The sequence below is a fragment of the Pempheris klunzingeri genome, chromosome 10 (assembly GCF_042242105.1).
Source record: "Pempheris klunzingeri isolate RE-2024b chromosome 10, fPemKlu1.hap1, whole genome shotgun sequence".
NCBI lineage: Eukaryota > Metazoa > Chordata > Actinopteri > Acropomatiformes > Pempheridae > Pempheris > Pempheris klunzingeri.
The window spans coordinates 18,886,764-18,901,824 of NC_092021.1; the positions used below are offsets into that span (position 1 = coordinate 18,886,764).

At 41.4% G+C, this 15,061-nt stretch overlaps 2 protein-coding genes across 2 annotated transcripts; both read left to right on the plus strand.

The window, feature by feature from the left end:
- Window positions 1–690: 690 nt before the first annotated feature.
- Window positions 691–4,201, plus strand: tlr7 (toll-like receptor 7). The gene is made up of 2 exons (XM_070837794.1): window positions 691–705; window positions 1,011–4,201. The coding sequence occupies exons 1-2, from the start codon at window positions 691–693 to the stop codon at window positions 4,152–4,154; spliced, it is 3,159 nt and encodes a 1,052-aa protein (XP_070693895.1). The 3' UTR covers window positions 4,155–4,201.
- Window positions 4,202–4,342: 141 nt separating this feature from the next.
- Window positions 4,343–11,207, plus strand: LOC139208669 (toll-like receptor 8). Its single transcript, XM_070838395.1, has 5 exons — window positions 4,343–4,733; window positions 5,844–8,924; window positions 9,656–9,696; window positions 10,572–10,684; window positions 10,785–11,207. Exons 1-5 carry the CDS (start codon window positions 4,650–4,652, stop codon window positions 10,811–10,813), a joined length of 3,348 nt encoding a protein of 1,115 aa, XP_070694496.1. The 5' UTR covers window positions 4,343–4,649; the 3' UTR covers window positions 10,814–11,207.
- The last annotated feature ends 3,854 nt before the right edge of the window (window positions 11,208–15,061 follow it).

The following is a 15,061-nucleotide window of genomic DNA, read 5'->3' on the forward strand; positions in this document are numbered from 1 at the left end:
TAAAAAAAATGCATTGCAATCCATCGAAAAGTTATAGATATTTTCATACAGATATTTCAGTCTGTATCAAAGTGGTGGACAAACAGATCAACATTGTCATCCTCTTTGCCACTACTATGGCTAATAAGAATGTCACTCAGCGACAGAGCTACAAAGTAGCCACAGATTACAGAAGAAGATTCTGTCTGTTCCCATAACAAATTTACCACCTAAGATGGTAAACCTCAGCTCAAGCATAGGTTTCACTTTCCCCTGCAAGCTAATCAGAAATGAAACAACTCTTTACATTGGCAACAGCCACTGAAAACCCTCAAGTCAACTACAGTGCTATTATACTTATTATACTACACTATAGAAGCATGTGACTATCATCCTCAATCCCTCTGCTCTCAAGGATACCTCTTCATAGGAATCTTACAATAAAGCATGTTTGCACCATTATAACAAACAGCAATCAGTCACTTGCTGTCAAACAGACAAAATGATTTCAGACAGAAGATTTCGATGAGTGTTGTTTGTAAAAAAAAAAAATAGGGAAGTGATGCTGTCTAATTATACACACAATCGGCACCTGTTACTTTCATCACATCACCTTGTAGCTGATCCTCCATGTTACACTTCTTTCAGTACTCAATCCAACTTGACAACAGAGCTCATTGCCGGACCTTTTTCAACCTCTTGCGTGAAACGATGTTCTTCCACATGGTGAGTATCAGCTAACTTTATTCATATACTGTATAGTAAGATAATTGCATTCCTAAGTAGTGAAGTGGAACGTTGGCTTTGATTAGAAGGGTCGTTCCCTACATGGAGAGGTGGAAAATGAAATGTTAGCTTGTATCACTTCTCAGTTGTACTATGAAGTAGCATGTCCTGTACATAACCTATGGAAAGTGATGTTAGCACATGATTCTGCTATTTATGAACATTATGTATGATGTGAATGTAACTGTATAATAAGCATTCCACCTGCTCAGATCTCTCAGTGAACCACGTGTGTTTCCAAACAGATGTGTGTGGCACTGCTGGGCCAGTGGTGCTGTCTCTCCACGACGGCTAGCATTTCTTACCCCAAAACTCTGCCATGTGATGTTAGCGAGGCCAACAACGGGAGTGTGGTGAAGGTGGACTGCACTGAAAGAAGCCTCAAAGATATTCCCCCTGGCATCCCCAGAGACACTACCAATCTGACGCTCACCATCAACCACATTCCTAAGTTAAACTCCACCTCCTTTCACGGTCTGGAGAACCTGACTGAGATTGACATGAGGTGCAACTGTGTGCCCATCAAAATTGGCCCCAAGGACCGCATGTGCACTGAGAGTGTGACAATAGAGGAAAGTACCTTTACCAGCCTGAGGAATCTGCGAGCTCTGTATCTGGATGGCAATCAGCTCTACAGTATACCTAAAGGCCTGCCTTCAAATCTGATTCTCCTGAGTTTGGAAGTGAATCACATTTATAAAATATCTAAAGCAAACCTCTCTGAGATCAGAAATGTTGAGATGCTTTACCTCAGTCAAAACTGCTATTATCGTAACCCATGTAATGCTTCCTACGAAATAGAGGAAGGTGCATTTTTACAGCTTAACAATTTAACATTGTTATGCCTTAAGTCAAATAACTTATCCTTTATTCCACATCAGCTACCCACAAGTCTGAGGGAGTTGTATCTCTACAACAATAACATCGAAGGAGTCACCGATGAGGACTTCAAAAACCTGACTAACCTTGAGATTCTAGATATTAGCGGAAACTGTCCCAGATGTTACAATGCTCCTTTCCCATGCAACCCGTGCCCAAATAATTCTCCGCTTAACATCAGCAAGACAGCTTTTAAAATGCTGACAAAACTGAAGACGCTCCGCATGCACAGTAACTCTCTGACATGTGTGCCTGCTGAGTGGTTTGCCAGCACAAGAGAGCTGAGAGTACTTGATCTCTCGTCAAACTTTTTAGCAAGAGAGATAGGAGTCACCGCCTTCCCGAGCTTTCTGGGCAAACTGGAGGAACTGGACCTTTCGTTTAACTATGAGCTTCAGAGGTACCCTCAGACACTGAGACTGAACTGCAGCTTCTCCTCCCTCAAATCCCTCAGAATTCTGAGACTAAAGGGCTACGTGTTTCAGCAGCTAAAACTGGACAGCATCGCTCCTTTAAAACCTTTAACAAACTTGGAGGTCGTGGATCTGGGTACAAACTTCATTAAGATGACTAACCTTAGTGTTCTGATGGAATTGAAAAGCTTTAAAATAATCAGTCTGTCTGACAACAAAATATCTTCCCCCTCTGACGGCCAAGATACCGTTGGTTTCACTGGAGGAGAGCCCTTGTACTGGTCTCCCATGACATCTGCTGCTCAGTACCAAAGTAATGAAGTGAGAGAGATTCATTACTTCAGATATGATGAATATGCACGCAGCTGCAAATACAAAGATAAAGAACTTGGGACTATTACATCCCTTGTCAAACAGGAATGTAGTCAATTTGGCAAAACCCTCGATGTGAGCAGAAACAACATATTCTTTTTGCATTCAAGATTTTTAAATCTTGGAGAGTTGAGATGCCTTAATCTGTCTGGGAACGCAATGAGCCAAAGTCTGAATGGCTCTGAATTTACCTATCTGACTAATTTACAGTATCTGGACTTCTCCTCAAATCGCCTGGACCTGCTCTACTCCACTGCATTCCAAGAGCTAAAAAGTCTGGTCATCCTGGATATAAGTAATAACAACCATTATTTTGAGTCAGAGGGCTTGACGCACATGCTTAATTTCACTAGGAATTTGAAAAATCTCAAGACACTGCTGATGAACCACAATCAGATCTCTACTTCCACTAACACGGAGCTGGAGAGCCAATCTCTAGAGAGGTTAGAGTTCATAGGTAACCGGCTAGACATGCTGTGGAGAGATGGAGACACCAGATATGTCAATTATTTCAAGAAATTACTTAATCTGACCGTCCTCGACATCTCTCAGAACAACCTCAATTTCATTCCACTGGAAGTGTTCAGCGGCCTTCCGGACAAACTGTCTGAGCTCTACATAAAAAAAAACAAATTAAAATCCTTTTCTTGGGGGAAACTACAATTTCTACATTCTTTGCGAGTCTTAGATCTCAGTGGAAACAGCTTAACTACTGTTCCACGCGTGCTGTCAAACTGTACCAAATCTCTCAAGAAGCTCATTTTACAAAAGAACCAAATCCTAAAACTCACACCAGATTTCCTCAAGGACGCCTATAACTTGAAGTATCTGGATCTCAGTTCTAATCGCCTGCAGCACATTGAAAAATCTAGCTTTCCAGATGATGTTGTTAATCAGATGGACATGCTGCTTCTGCACAAAAACAGATTCCTGTGCACTTGCAACGCCACTTGGTTTGTTACATGGCTCAACAGCACCACAGTGACCATCCCCAAGCTGGCCACAGATGTCACCTGCAGCAATCCAGGAGCACAAAGAGGTCATCCGGTGATCTCAGTGGACCTATTGGCCTGCCAGCACAGCTACCTGTCAATCATCCTCTACACCCTCATGACTTCTCTCGTGCTGAGCTTCCTCACACTGTCCATCTCCAGCCATCTCTTCCTGTGGGACGTCTGGTACATCTACCATTTCTGCAGGGCCAAGCTCAAAGGGTATGGCCGCATGTACTCCCCGAGCTCCGAGTACGATGCCTTTGTGATATACGACAAGGAGGATCTCGCCGTGTCAGAGTGGGTGCTGCAGGAAATGTGCGTTCATCTGGAGGACCGTGGAGACCGTTGCCTGACGCTGTGTCTGGAGGAAAGGGACTGGATCCCTGGATGCCCCCTGATCGACAATCTCTCCCAGAGCATCCACAAGAGTAAGAGGACTGTGTTCATCCTCACCAACAAATACATTAAAAGCGGCAAGTTCAAGATCGCTTTCTACATGGCCAACCAGAGGCTAATGGACGAAAAGAATGATGTAATCGTACTGATCTTTTTGGAGAAAATACCTTGCAATTCAAGGTACCTGAGATTAAGGAAGAGACTGTACAAGCGGTCCCTCCTGGAGTGGCCAACAAATCCTCAAGCCCAGCCGTACTTCTGGTTCAGCCTGAGAAGTGTATTAGCAACAGAAAGCCACAAACAATACAACAATCTCTTTAAAGAGACGCTGTAAATAGAACAATATGCTGCGATACTTCTTGTTCCTTCTTTAATTTCCAGTTGCTCGGAATGTACTTCTGTATATGAATTACAATAACATCTCACTATCTAAAGTACGGTACAGTGAGAACTGTAAAAGATATAGACTGTAATAGCATTAGATTAATGACTATGTGTGCTCATTTTCACTTTCCAGCTAGCTTTCACTCATTCGAGAGGTGATTGGCACACTTGCCATCTCCACAGAGGATTAGAATTTTCTGTCTGAGATGGCAATGAAACTGCCAACATATCACAAAACATGGAAGTGAAACAGATGTACTTCTCCAATTCACATGCTACTTCTGTCCCACAGTCTATATTGTTGTGAGAATCAGTCAGATCATTGCTTTTATGATTGACTAGAGGAACAGGGGGACTTTTTTTGTGCGTTGTAAATTAACAATGAAAAGCACAGAGATGAAATATTTTTGAATTATGATTTCATATTTTGAATTGTGATGACTTCATGATACACAAGACGGGCAAAGTCAACTGTTTTCAAGGCAGTCATTCAAGGACCATGAGGAATCAGTACAGTATACGCACAATGGTGAGTTGGTGAACAAACATTTTCTTACCAGACTTTTTGATTTGTTATGGATTTACTGGTTACCTGAATGTGCCTTTTTTAAATTGATGTTACTGTAAGAAATGTACAGCACTAGATACTATTTGAAATAATTGTGTATATATCAATTGGATTCATTCAAGTCTGTTTTACATTTTTGATAATGGAGTGTTCTACAGTAAATACAGTGCATTAAAGTTTGTTCAAATGTGAGGAAAAAAACATATCATATCACCTTTGTTCATTCAGCATTATCTTCCTTTTTTGGAGAGTATGTTTATTTCCTTAACAAGCAGTGTTGTGCTTCATCCTGTGCAACTAAAATACATCAAACCAAGAAACCTTTTTTTCTAAATTCTTCTTTCCAAAGATAACATGTCAGGCTGAGATATTGGTAAATTTGTCTAGAATAATAGATAAGATGTAGAATATTTCCATTTTAATGAGATGGTGCAGCCATGTGGCACTGACTGTAACGAGCGTGCAGCTTCAATGAAGTTAATACGGAACATATATCTAATACTGTCACTCAGTGTGGAATAAAGCACTTTTCAACACTTACCTGGTCTTGCTGTAAATTGTTAAAATAATTCATAATCCTGACAAAATACAAAAAGCAGTTACTGTACTCCAGTTGATTTACAGCCTACTGCCACCTGCTGGATACATATGATACTATTCTGAAAAGCAATTTTCAATACTTGAAAGGATAGATTTGCAATTTGTCAAGCCCGTCTTAAAACAATAGTCCCATACGAGTATAGACATTTAAACAGGTTATGTTTGCTGTAATCACTCCTCTTGCCCATACAGTTCAAAGTGTAACTTTGGAAAATATCTATTCGATCTGTTTAACTTGCTGAGGCCAATAATTAACTTATTCAATCAATATATTAAACATAAACATATTAAATCTTGGAGAAAAGAAAAGAATGAAGACTTTGTCGCCCATCACTTTTCGTTGAAAGTGTATCACAGCGAGCAAAGCGGTTCAACACAAACTTATGATGTAGTCTGTTTGTACAGCATGTTTGTGACATACCGTGTAAGTTAAAGAGATGTCATTTGACTAATTCTATTATTTATCTATAGGCTGTCACATGTTGGATGCACTTCCTGCTCTTCTGTCTGTGGTGCCATGAGATCCAGCGTGCTGCTTGTAAACCTGCATGGATGTCACCGCGGTTCCCTTGTGATGTCATACCCCACAATACCTCTAAGGTCCGGTTTAACTGTGGAGGGCGTCATCTGCATAACGTACCATTCGGGATAACAAGTAATGCAACGGAGCTCAATTTATCTGAAAATTACATTAAGAACATTTCAGTTAATGTATTTTCAAACCTGCCGAACCTGACTCAGCTCGATCTCAGCTGGGCAAACAAGAACAAATATCTGATCATTGCCGCAAATGCTTTCAAAAATCTGACAAAACTGCATGAACTGAAACTGACTGGCAATTGTCTGAAAGAAATTCCCAGCTATCTCCCACCCAGCGTGGAAATCCTTGAGCTAAACAATAACAAGATTACGTTTTTGGATAACAACAGCCTTGCCGGCTTAACAAGCGTGAGACATTTATGGTTATCCAAAAACTGCTACTTCTGGAATCCTTGTGGGATATCTGTTATGATTATGCGTAACCGTTTTGCAGTTATGACCAAACTGCAGGCTTTGGGTTTGTCCTTTAACAACTTAACTGAAGTTCCTAAAGGATTACCCCAGTCATTATGCACGTTAAAGCTAGCTTCTAACTACATACAGCACGTATGTGAAAATGATTTTCTTGGGCTACAAAATTTAACTACCCTAGAAATACAAGGGAACTGTCCAAGATGTCAAAATGCTCCATATCCATGTATTCCTTGCCAAAACACTTCTATTAGCATCCATCCCAACGCATTTCACAATCTAACAAAGCTTGAGAGCCTGAACCTGGGAGGAAACTCACTGAAACACCTGAATCCCTCGTGGTTTGAGAGGCTGAGAAATCTAAAACAATTGTTGCTGTCATTTAACTTCTTACTGGAGCCAATTACAGAGAACGGAGCATTTCTGAATTACCTTCCCAAGTTAGAAAAAATTGATATCTCGTTCAACTTTGCCCTCAAGTTATATCCTACAACATTAAATCTTTCAAAAGAGTTTTCAAATCTTTCATCACTTAGGACGTTGCACATGCAGGGTTTGGTCTTCCAGAATATCGAACCAGACACACTCAGATCTTTGTATGGGCTCAAACATCTGTCTACACTGAATTTAGGGACAAACTTCATTATTCACTCGGATTCCACCATATTCAGCAAATTCTCCCACCTGAAACTGATATACCTTGCAGAAAACAGGCTGTATCCCACGCCAGTGAAAGGTGTCCCCCCTCCAAGTGAGGGATCCAATCAGAGGCCGGACAATTCCATTTCACCGCTCATAAAACCCTATGCAAAAGATTTCCGCTACGAGATATCGCACAGCCTTATCAAGCAAGAGTGCTTTGACTCTGGACGAGTGCTAATCCTCAGCTCCAATAATCTGTTCTTCATTTCTCCAAAGCAATTTGAGGGCTATGGAAATATTGCATGTCTCAACCTTTCAGGAAATGGATTTTCAGCGGCACTTAATGGGACAGAGTTCTCCTCGCTGCCTAATCTAACATACCTGGACCTCTCCTTCAATAAGATCGATCTGGCCTATGACAACGCCTTCCGAGAACTTAAGAAACTACAAGTGCTGGATCTCAGTCACAATCCTCACTACTTTCAAGCATACGGTGTTACGCATAATTTAAATTTTTCAAAATATCTGCCTGCCCTGAGAGTGCTAAATATGAGTCATAACTCCATTTCCACATTAACGACAAAAATGATGCACAGCAAATCATTAACAGAGCTTCAGTTTACAAATAATTACCTTGGAACTCTTTGGAAAGAAAGAGATGGCTCCTACAAGATGCTTTTCACCAACCTTACTAATTTGACAGTTTTAGATATATCCCACAACAGCATTTCAAAGATTCCAGACAATGTCTATGAATATTTGCCACATAATCTCACCATACTACGCATAACACACAACTCACTTACTGACTTTAATTGGGACAAACTGAGGTGTTTCCATCGGCTTCAAATTTTAGACCTGAGTTTCAACTGTTTATCTAATATCACAGGTATAAGCTCGAACGTCACCCACACTTTAACTATCCTTGACCTGAGTCATAACCACATTTTCCACTTGGATAATGAATTTCTAAAAGGTGCGAAAACCCTCAAGACTCTTAGCCTCAGCTACAACAAGCTGACTATCATCAATCAGTCCACCTTCCAACCGCGGCCTGAAAATCAGATTCAGACTTTGTTCTTGCAGAAAAACCCGTTCCAGTGTACCTGTGATTCATTAGATTTCATTCTGTGGATTGAAAACAGCGATGTAAAGATCCCTAGGCTGACCACTGAGGTGACATGTGACACGCCTGCAAAACAGAAGGGTCAAGCTCTGATATATTTTGACATTAACCAGTGTGTAAATGACAGTCAGGCGTTCTTGATCTACATTCTCACAAGTTCCTTCATTATTATTTTTATGTTTGTGACAACAGTTGCACACTTGTTTTACTGGGATGTCTCCTATGTCCTACACTATATGAAAGCTAAGATGAAGGGGTACAGATCCCTGAACTCAACAGACAGCGTTTATGACGTCTTTGTGACTTATGACACTGGAGATTTGCACGTCTCCGAGTGGGTGATGAACAATCTGCGAGTGAAACTGGAAGAAGAAGGAGAGAAGCATCTTCCTCTGTGTCTGGAGGAGAGGGATTGGCCCCCGGGAGTCCCACTGGTAGATAACCTCACTCAGAGCATCAGATACAGTCGCAAGACCCTGTTTGTCTTAACGGAGGGCTACGTCAAGACCGGGGCTTTCAGGCTGGCTATGTATCTGGCCCACCAAAGACTGCTAGATGAAAACATAGATGTGATCATGCTGCTCATGCTGGAGCCTGTTCTGCAGCAGTCTCACTTCCTGCGCTTGAGGAGGAGGTTGTGTGGGGAAAGTGTTGTGGAGTGGCCGAGGACAGCCGCCGCGGAGCCCTGGTTTTGGCAAAACCTGAGGAACGTGGTGAGAGTGGACAATCAGGTGATGTACAACAAGACGTATTCAAAGTACTTCACCAACAACTGAAGCAGTGCTCAGGACACAGTCCAACAGTGTGGGAATTATTTATAGCTTTACTATGTGGACACTAATATCTGGAGACTGTTTTGAAACTGACGGGGGCCTTCACAACTTCCATCACTCTGCCTGGGACAAATAGAGACATTATTTCATAATTATTTGCTGATACGAATAAAACACCAATGATACTGGAAGTCTTGTAACTCGTGTGAAAATATTACAGTGTATGGAATAAACGAATCCTTTTAAAATCTGTCATTTGCCATTTTGTTGGTGTGAATCTCAAATAAATGCTTCAGTTGAATATCTTTAAGGACACAAATTGTATCACATTCTCATATATTTCTAGGGTTAACTGCTAGCTTGTCTGGCCTAAATTATTGGAGAGATCAGAGATCAGCAGAGCCAAAAGCAGCCACAATTGTCAGATGTCTGCTCTCACCTACAGGTCTTCACTTCATTGGTTGTCCTCTGCACTACCTCCTGGTTATTACTGCGTTTGCCCGCACGGTGTCGTCCCTGATGGAGCTTTAATAGGCGAGCTGTGTGCAAGTTCAACTTAAACCACTTAATTCAATGTCTCACTCGTTAATCACTCCGTGGCCTACATTTTGCTCGAACACCTCCTGCGAGGACAGCAGAAAATCGATGGACTGATTTCACTCACCTAATCTGACGCAGTAGTCGCAGCCGACCAAACGTAGTGATTTTTTTTTTGATTTTTTTTTTTACAGAAACAAATGCACGAATGGCTCAAGTTAAAATACGATATGAGGTATGGCCACGGATTTTGGTTCTCATAGGTCTGAATGCAAAAAAACCCAAAAAAAGATATTTGCACAAAAGCAGGCTTTGGAGACAGTGCAGGTGACGTCAGAGGACTATTTGCATACTGCGCACTATTTATTGCGTGATTGACGCCGGAGACATCACTCTGCTCCTGCGCCAACGAGACGTCCTTTCTCTGACTTACACCCTGGTGAGTGCGCTTTCATGTTTATTTGAACGTGTCCAACTTTATCTCGAGCCTGCTTCTGTTTTAGGAGCTTCCTGTTGAATGATTTAGTCACGAATTTTTGACTCTTTATTTCTTTATTTATTTATTTTCCCCCTTAACTTCTCCACATCACCTCCTGTCCTGCTGCATCATCGTCAAACTGTGTCAGCTGTGCAGGAGATGTTTAAAAAAAAATCTACTGGAGGGAATCAGGAAATAGCGGAGCTTCGAGCAGTTGAGACAAATGTCTCAGACTGACTGAAGGGCGTAATGTGACGTTGTGTTTATGAAGCCAAGCAAACGCTGCATGCTGTCAGTTATTAATGTGTCTGATTCGGCACGTTAAAGCTACATGTGTTCAGCCACTGTGAATCAGGTTTATTGTTCTGGGGGGTTAAGTCAGTCTGCTCGTCTAAATCTCTTAAAAAGGGCGGTGTTTCCTCGGCTGCTCAGGCTCGCTAACAAACTTAAAGCCTTTTCCTCAAGTCAGGCGCTGAAAAACAAGCAAATGCTCCCTATTTTACATGAAACGGGTCATGCAAACAAGCAGTCTGTCCTGACCTGTCACTACACGCCCCCTCTCTCTCCCTCCACGCTCAGGTGTGGCCTGATTGATCTCTTAAGTCTCTGGTTTCTTGTCTCTCTCTCTCCAGAGCCTCTGCAAGCATGTCTGACAAACCCGACATCCAAGAAGTCACAACCTTTGACAAGTCCAAGCTGAAGAAGACTGAGACTCAAGAGAAGAACACACTGCCAACCAAAGAGAGTATGTGCTTGGCCTAATTCCTTTTTTTAATCCAGAACGCTTTAGTGGCTATGGTCAACCTTTGGACCTAATGATTCAAACTTTCTTCTGCTTCTTGCAGCCATCGAGCAGGAGAAGTCGGAGTCATAATGCAGACCAGTCCTCCTATGCATCTACATTCCACAAGCCTTGGCTTTTTTTTTTTTTTTTTTTTTTTTTTTTCCCCCAACGCGTGTTCCAAGTTGAAGTACCTGCTAATTGACGACAATGGCTGTACAACCCCACACCATTCACTTCCTTAGATTGCCCTCTGTACAGTAAGGAAGTGACTCGACGGCGGCATGAGTTCTGGTCATCTGTTGCTGTGGCTGCATCTCCAGTGGGGGTGTGAAGAGGGGGCGTGTCACGAAACATCTGAGGGACCTGCACACTAATTTGTAGCCCTTTTATAGCCACTTGTGAATGTTAACATGGCAAGCAGTGTGGTCGGATCTGGAATGCACAAGTTTGTTTAATATGCAAAATAAAAAAAAAATTAAGTGACTTTACTGTGTGCTTGTGGTTTTGTGCTGCTTGTTCTCCTCCTACCCTGGGCTATGAGTGAGTGGCTTTTAATCTGGAGCAGTTCTGGCACGGGGAGCACACTGTAGGTGTAGCATTGACTCTTACTGCTGGCAAATGTATCAAGTGCTGACAACGTTCACTGCTAAAGCTTGAACAGCTTTCACTTAAACTACTCCCCTGCAAAAATTTAAGGTTTTGGCCGACTTGTGTAACCGGCCATGCTCTAAATCTTGACATTTAAAATGACGACATTCCTGGATTATCCATCAAATAATCCACAGTACTCTGAATAGGGAGAACTTGCCATCTTTGCAGCATTCTGTGCCTATGGTCTCTGTCCAACCCTAAAAAATGAAACCACACAGGTATGCCTAAAGCCTGCCAAAGAAATGGCTCAGATACTAGAATGCCCAAATCACAGGATGTCTCTAACTTAATGCTTAGTGAAACTACAACTCTTTAGCTTGACTCCAGATGCAGACTTATCTTTTGCAATGTGCTCAACAGGAAAAAGCTCAAGGTTTCACACCCCAGCTGTGCAGTCCTGTCTAATCCTGTACAGTAACACTGGAGTTCTTTCTTTGCAGCTGCACCAGGCGCACATCTCCAATTCCCACTCTGCCTCCAGCTGTAGCTACAGCCGCTTCCCACTGTGACACTGCAAAGAGACAATTGAGAATTTCTCCTGCCTGACAAGATGGGTCACATCAAGTAAAATGGATTTCAGGTATTGGATTAGTTTTTTTTTTTTTTTGCTTTGTAATGTGTAGTTAGATTTTAGTCAGCAGTTTCAGCATTGAGATTTGCTTTAAATGTGGTATAACAGTATAAACCTCAAGTCAAAAGATTTACGGTGAGTTACCTGTGTCTGCTGTCCTTTACTGTAATCAGAGGTGACATGAACGCACTTAACTTAACACCCTGTACCTGCATTAGGGTGAGGTAAGTTATTGCAAACTTCCCTGAGGTCATGCTACATGAAATATAAGAGGACAGCTTTAGCTGCAGGGTGAAACTCTAGATTTATTGAGTTTTCTACAGAGCTGTTTGTTATGAAGCTTTATTTAAAAAAAATGCAGGAAAGAAAGTGTCTAAAATGGGCAGCTGTGGCTAACGGGTAGAGCGGGTTGTCTGCTAATTTGTGGTTCAATTCCCGGCTCCTCCAATCTGCATATTCAAGTATCCTGTGAACTAAAGAACCCCAAATTGCTCCTGAAGCTGTGCTTCGCCATGTGAGTGTAGTTGCATCTCCTGGTGAGCAGGTTGGCTCCTTGCATGGTTGTTCCTGCCATCAGTAAATGAATGGTACATGAACATAGTGTTAAAATGCTTTGAATGGTCAAAAATACTATACAAATATATGAAACGTAATAACATTTTGATAACTGGGCGACAACAAATGTGCCCATTCAGGACTGTGATCACCACATATTACCAACAATTTAACTATCTACTTAAAGAAAAAAAGAGAAGCTGTTCTACCTCATTGTGCTGCAGAGGGACGGCAGCTGTATCTCATGTGAGGGGGGGGGGGTATTACGTAACTGCAATGTGTCTATAGACTATAACAGCTGTGCTGTAACAACAACAATAGGCTTTGCTGAGGGACTGGCACAAGTTCACATTCATCCTCTTTCCCATGAGCCTGCATTTAATCTAAAGTCATTTTAGGATGAGATAGGTGACACAGTTTGTTTTTGCCCTTTTAATAAGCACAAAAAGACAACAAATTTATACCTTTACACACAGCTGTGATTGCGGGCCCCTCTTCTGCCCCCCAGAGCTCTCTACCATCCTTATGTGCTGTCTTCCCACACAACAGCTCCTCAGTATCGTCTAACAATGTGTGCTTTGGGGAAAACAGTAGCCAATACTACACATTACAAGACACTGCTATCTCCTGTTACAGTCTCTCCACACTCTGTTAGTCTGATAAATGATATATTTACAGATTTATCCTGACAACCGTACAATATGAGTGCAGCTCAAAGATTTAGCACCTTTCTCAAGGACATTTCGAAGGGAAGACATGTTGGAGAGATCAAACCTGATTCCTTTCGGGTGGTGAGCAGAGCATTGATATAAATATTCATAAACATTCAAATATTCATAACTCATACAGAGTTAGTTTTTACTAACTCTGTATGAGTCTGCCCTGTCAAGACCTGATAATTGTCCCTGAAATGGGATGCAAATTACACTAAAATGACACTAAGGGCCAATTGTGGTGAACTTGGCTTGAGGCACCAAGAGGCCATCTGCCACTGTTGTGACGGGCACCCTCTGGACCGGCTATGGCTCTGACTGACTGCAGCCCGCTACGAAGAACACAGATGCCTCTGAGACTGCCTATGGCTTCATACGTAATGTGCTTTGAGAATGAAACCACACTGGCAATGCTGCTCTCCAAGAGGGACTTAAACTATATACCAACTACCACACTGTACTGTAGATGAGTGGCTTAGAAGTAATATGATTTTGCTTTGCTGTTGCAAAGAAGCCCTTAATAATAGCAGCAAATGAATGTAAAATCATGCCCTTACAGTGTCTTTCAATGCTGCAGGGCAGTAAACAAGGCTTGTTTCTACAGGTTATTATTATCTTTACATGCAGGAGGAAGTGACGCTAGCAGCAACATGGTGAAACTCAGCTCTGAGTCTCTTCCTCATGTTCACCCTAAAACATGAATGCCCGCTTCACCTTTTTTGCGCTCTGTTTCCATGGCAGCAGACATGAAATTTTAGCTTTCCACACATTTTCAAATGATCAGAGCGACTGCTGTGTTCTTCAGAGCTCTAAATCCATTCAGTTACTTCCACTATATAATACTCATGAGCATGCAATTTTTGAATAGAATCACTAAATCCAAGGAATAGTGATTTCAGGAATTAGCTCGAGCCCCCACTTCTCTCTTGGCGCGGCATTGTGGTTTCATTTTGTGTAGTTTTTCATTCCAGGTTCCTCCACAAAACCTACACGCCTTTTGGCAAAGCATTCTGTTGTTCCATTTATAGTTTTCATGGTTTTGCTATTAATTACGATGGATGGATAGATTACGATGAAATACAACAAGAGAACAGGAGAGACTCAGCTCCCCAGTTCTCTGCTGGGTTAGTTCACAGAATGCTGGACACGCCTAAAACCCTCTGGGCAAATTGTTTTAATGGTCTACCTGTCCGAGCATGTTTAGGCAAAGCTTCGCATTTTTATGGGTTGAAGTATGCTACACTGGAGAAATGTCATTGCACAACGTATACTTTAGCCAATATGTTGTACTCTAATGGAACACTGAATGGATTATTGTGAATAAATGACATCTACAGCGTGCTCATTGCAACCAGTCAGCACTGTTTTGTTCTTTATGTCACCAGTTAAAATGACCAAAACGCTTCCTGAATTCTCTAAAAGATGAAGTGTTGGACTGGTCTTCCTGGTAAATGTGTCACAGGAAAACAAGCATTTTCAGAGATTCCATATGCTGATATGAATAATTAAACTGTTTATTTAGGAGGTCATTTAAAACTAGTTAAGTGATCTGTCATTGGCATAGAATATCAGAATAGAACAATAACAGAATAACATAGTAATCACAAACACTTATAGATACTTTAGAGGAACATTATAGGATGTTATCAAAAGCGCTGTCAAAGTATATGAAATTATTATGAACATAGTTCAGTCATACTACAAAAGCAGAGAAAATTACTTTAGAGTTTACAAAATATGCACTCACATGGATTTATAGTGTTAAATATTAGTTAAAATGATAAAATCTTTCAGTGTATTTAATTTATATGAGAAAGGTTTATTCTATTTTCACCATTAATCATAGGT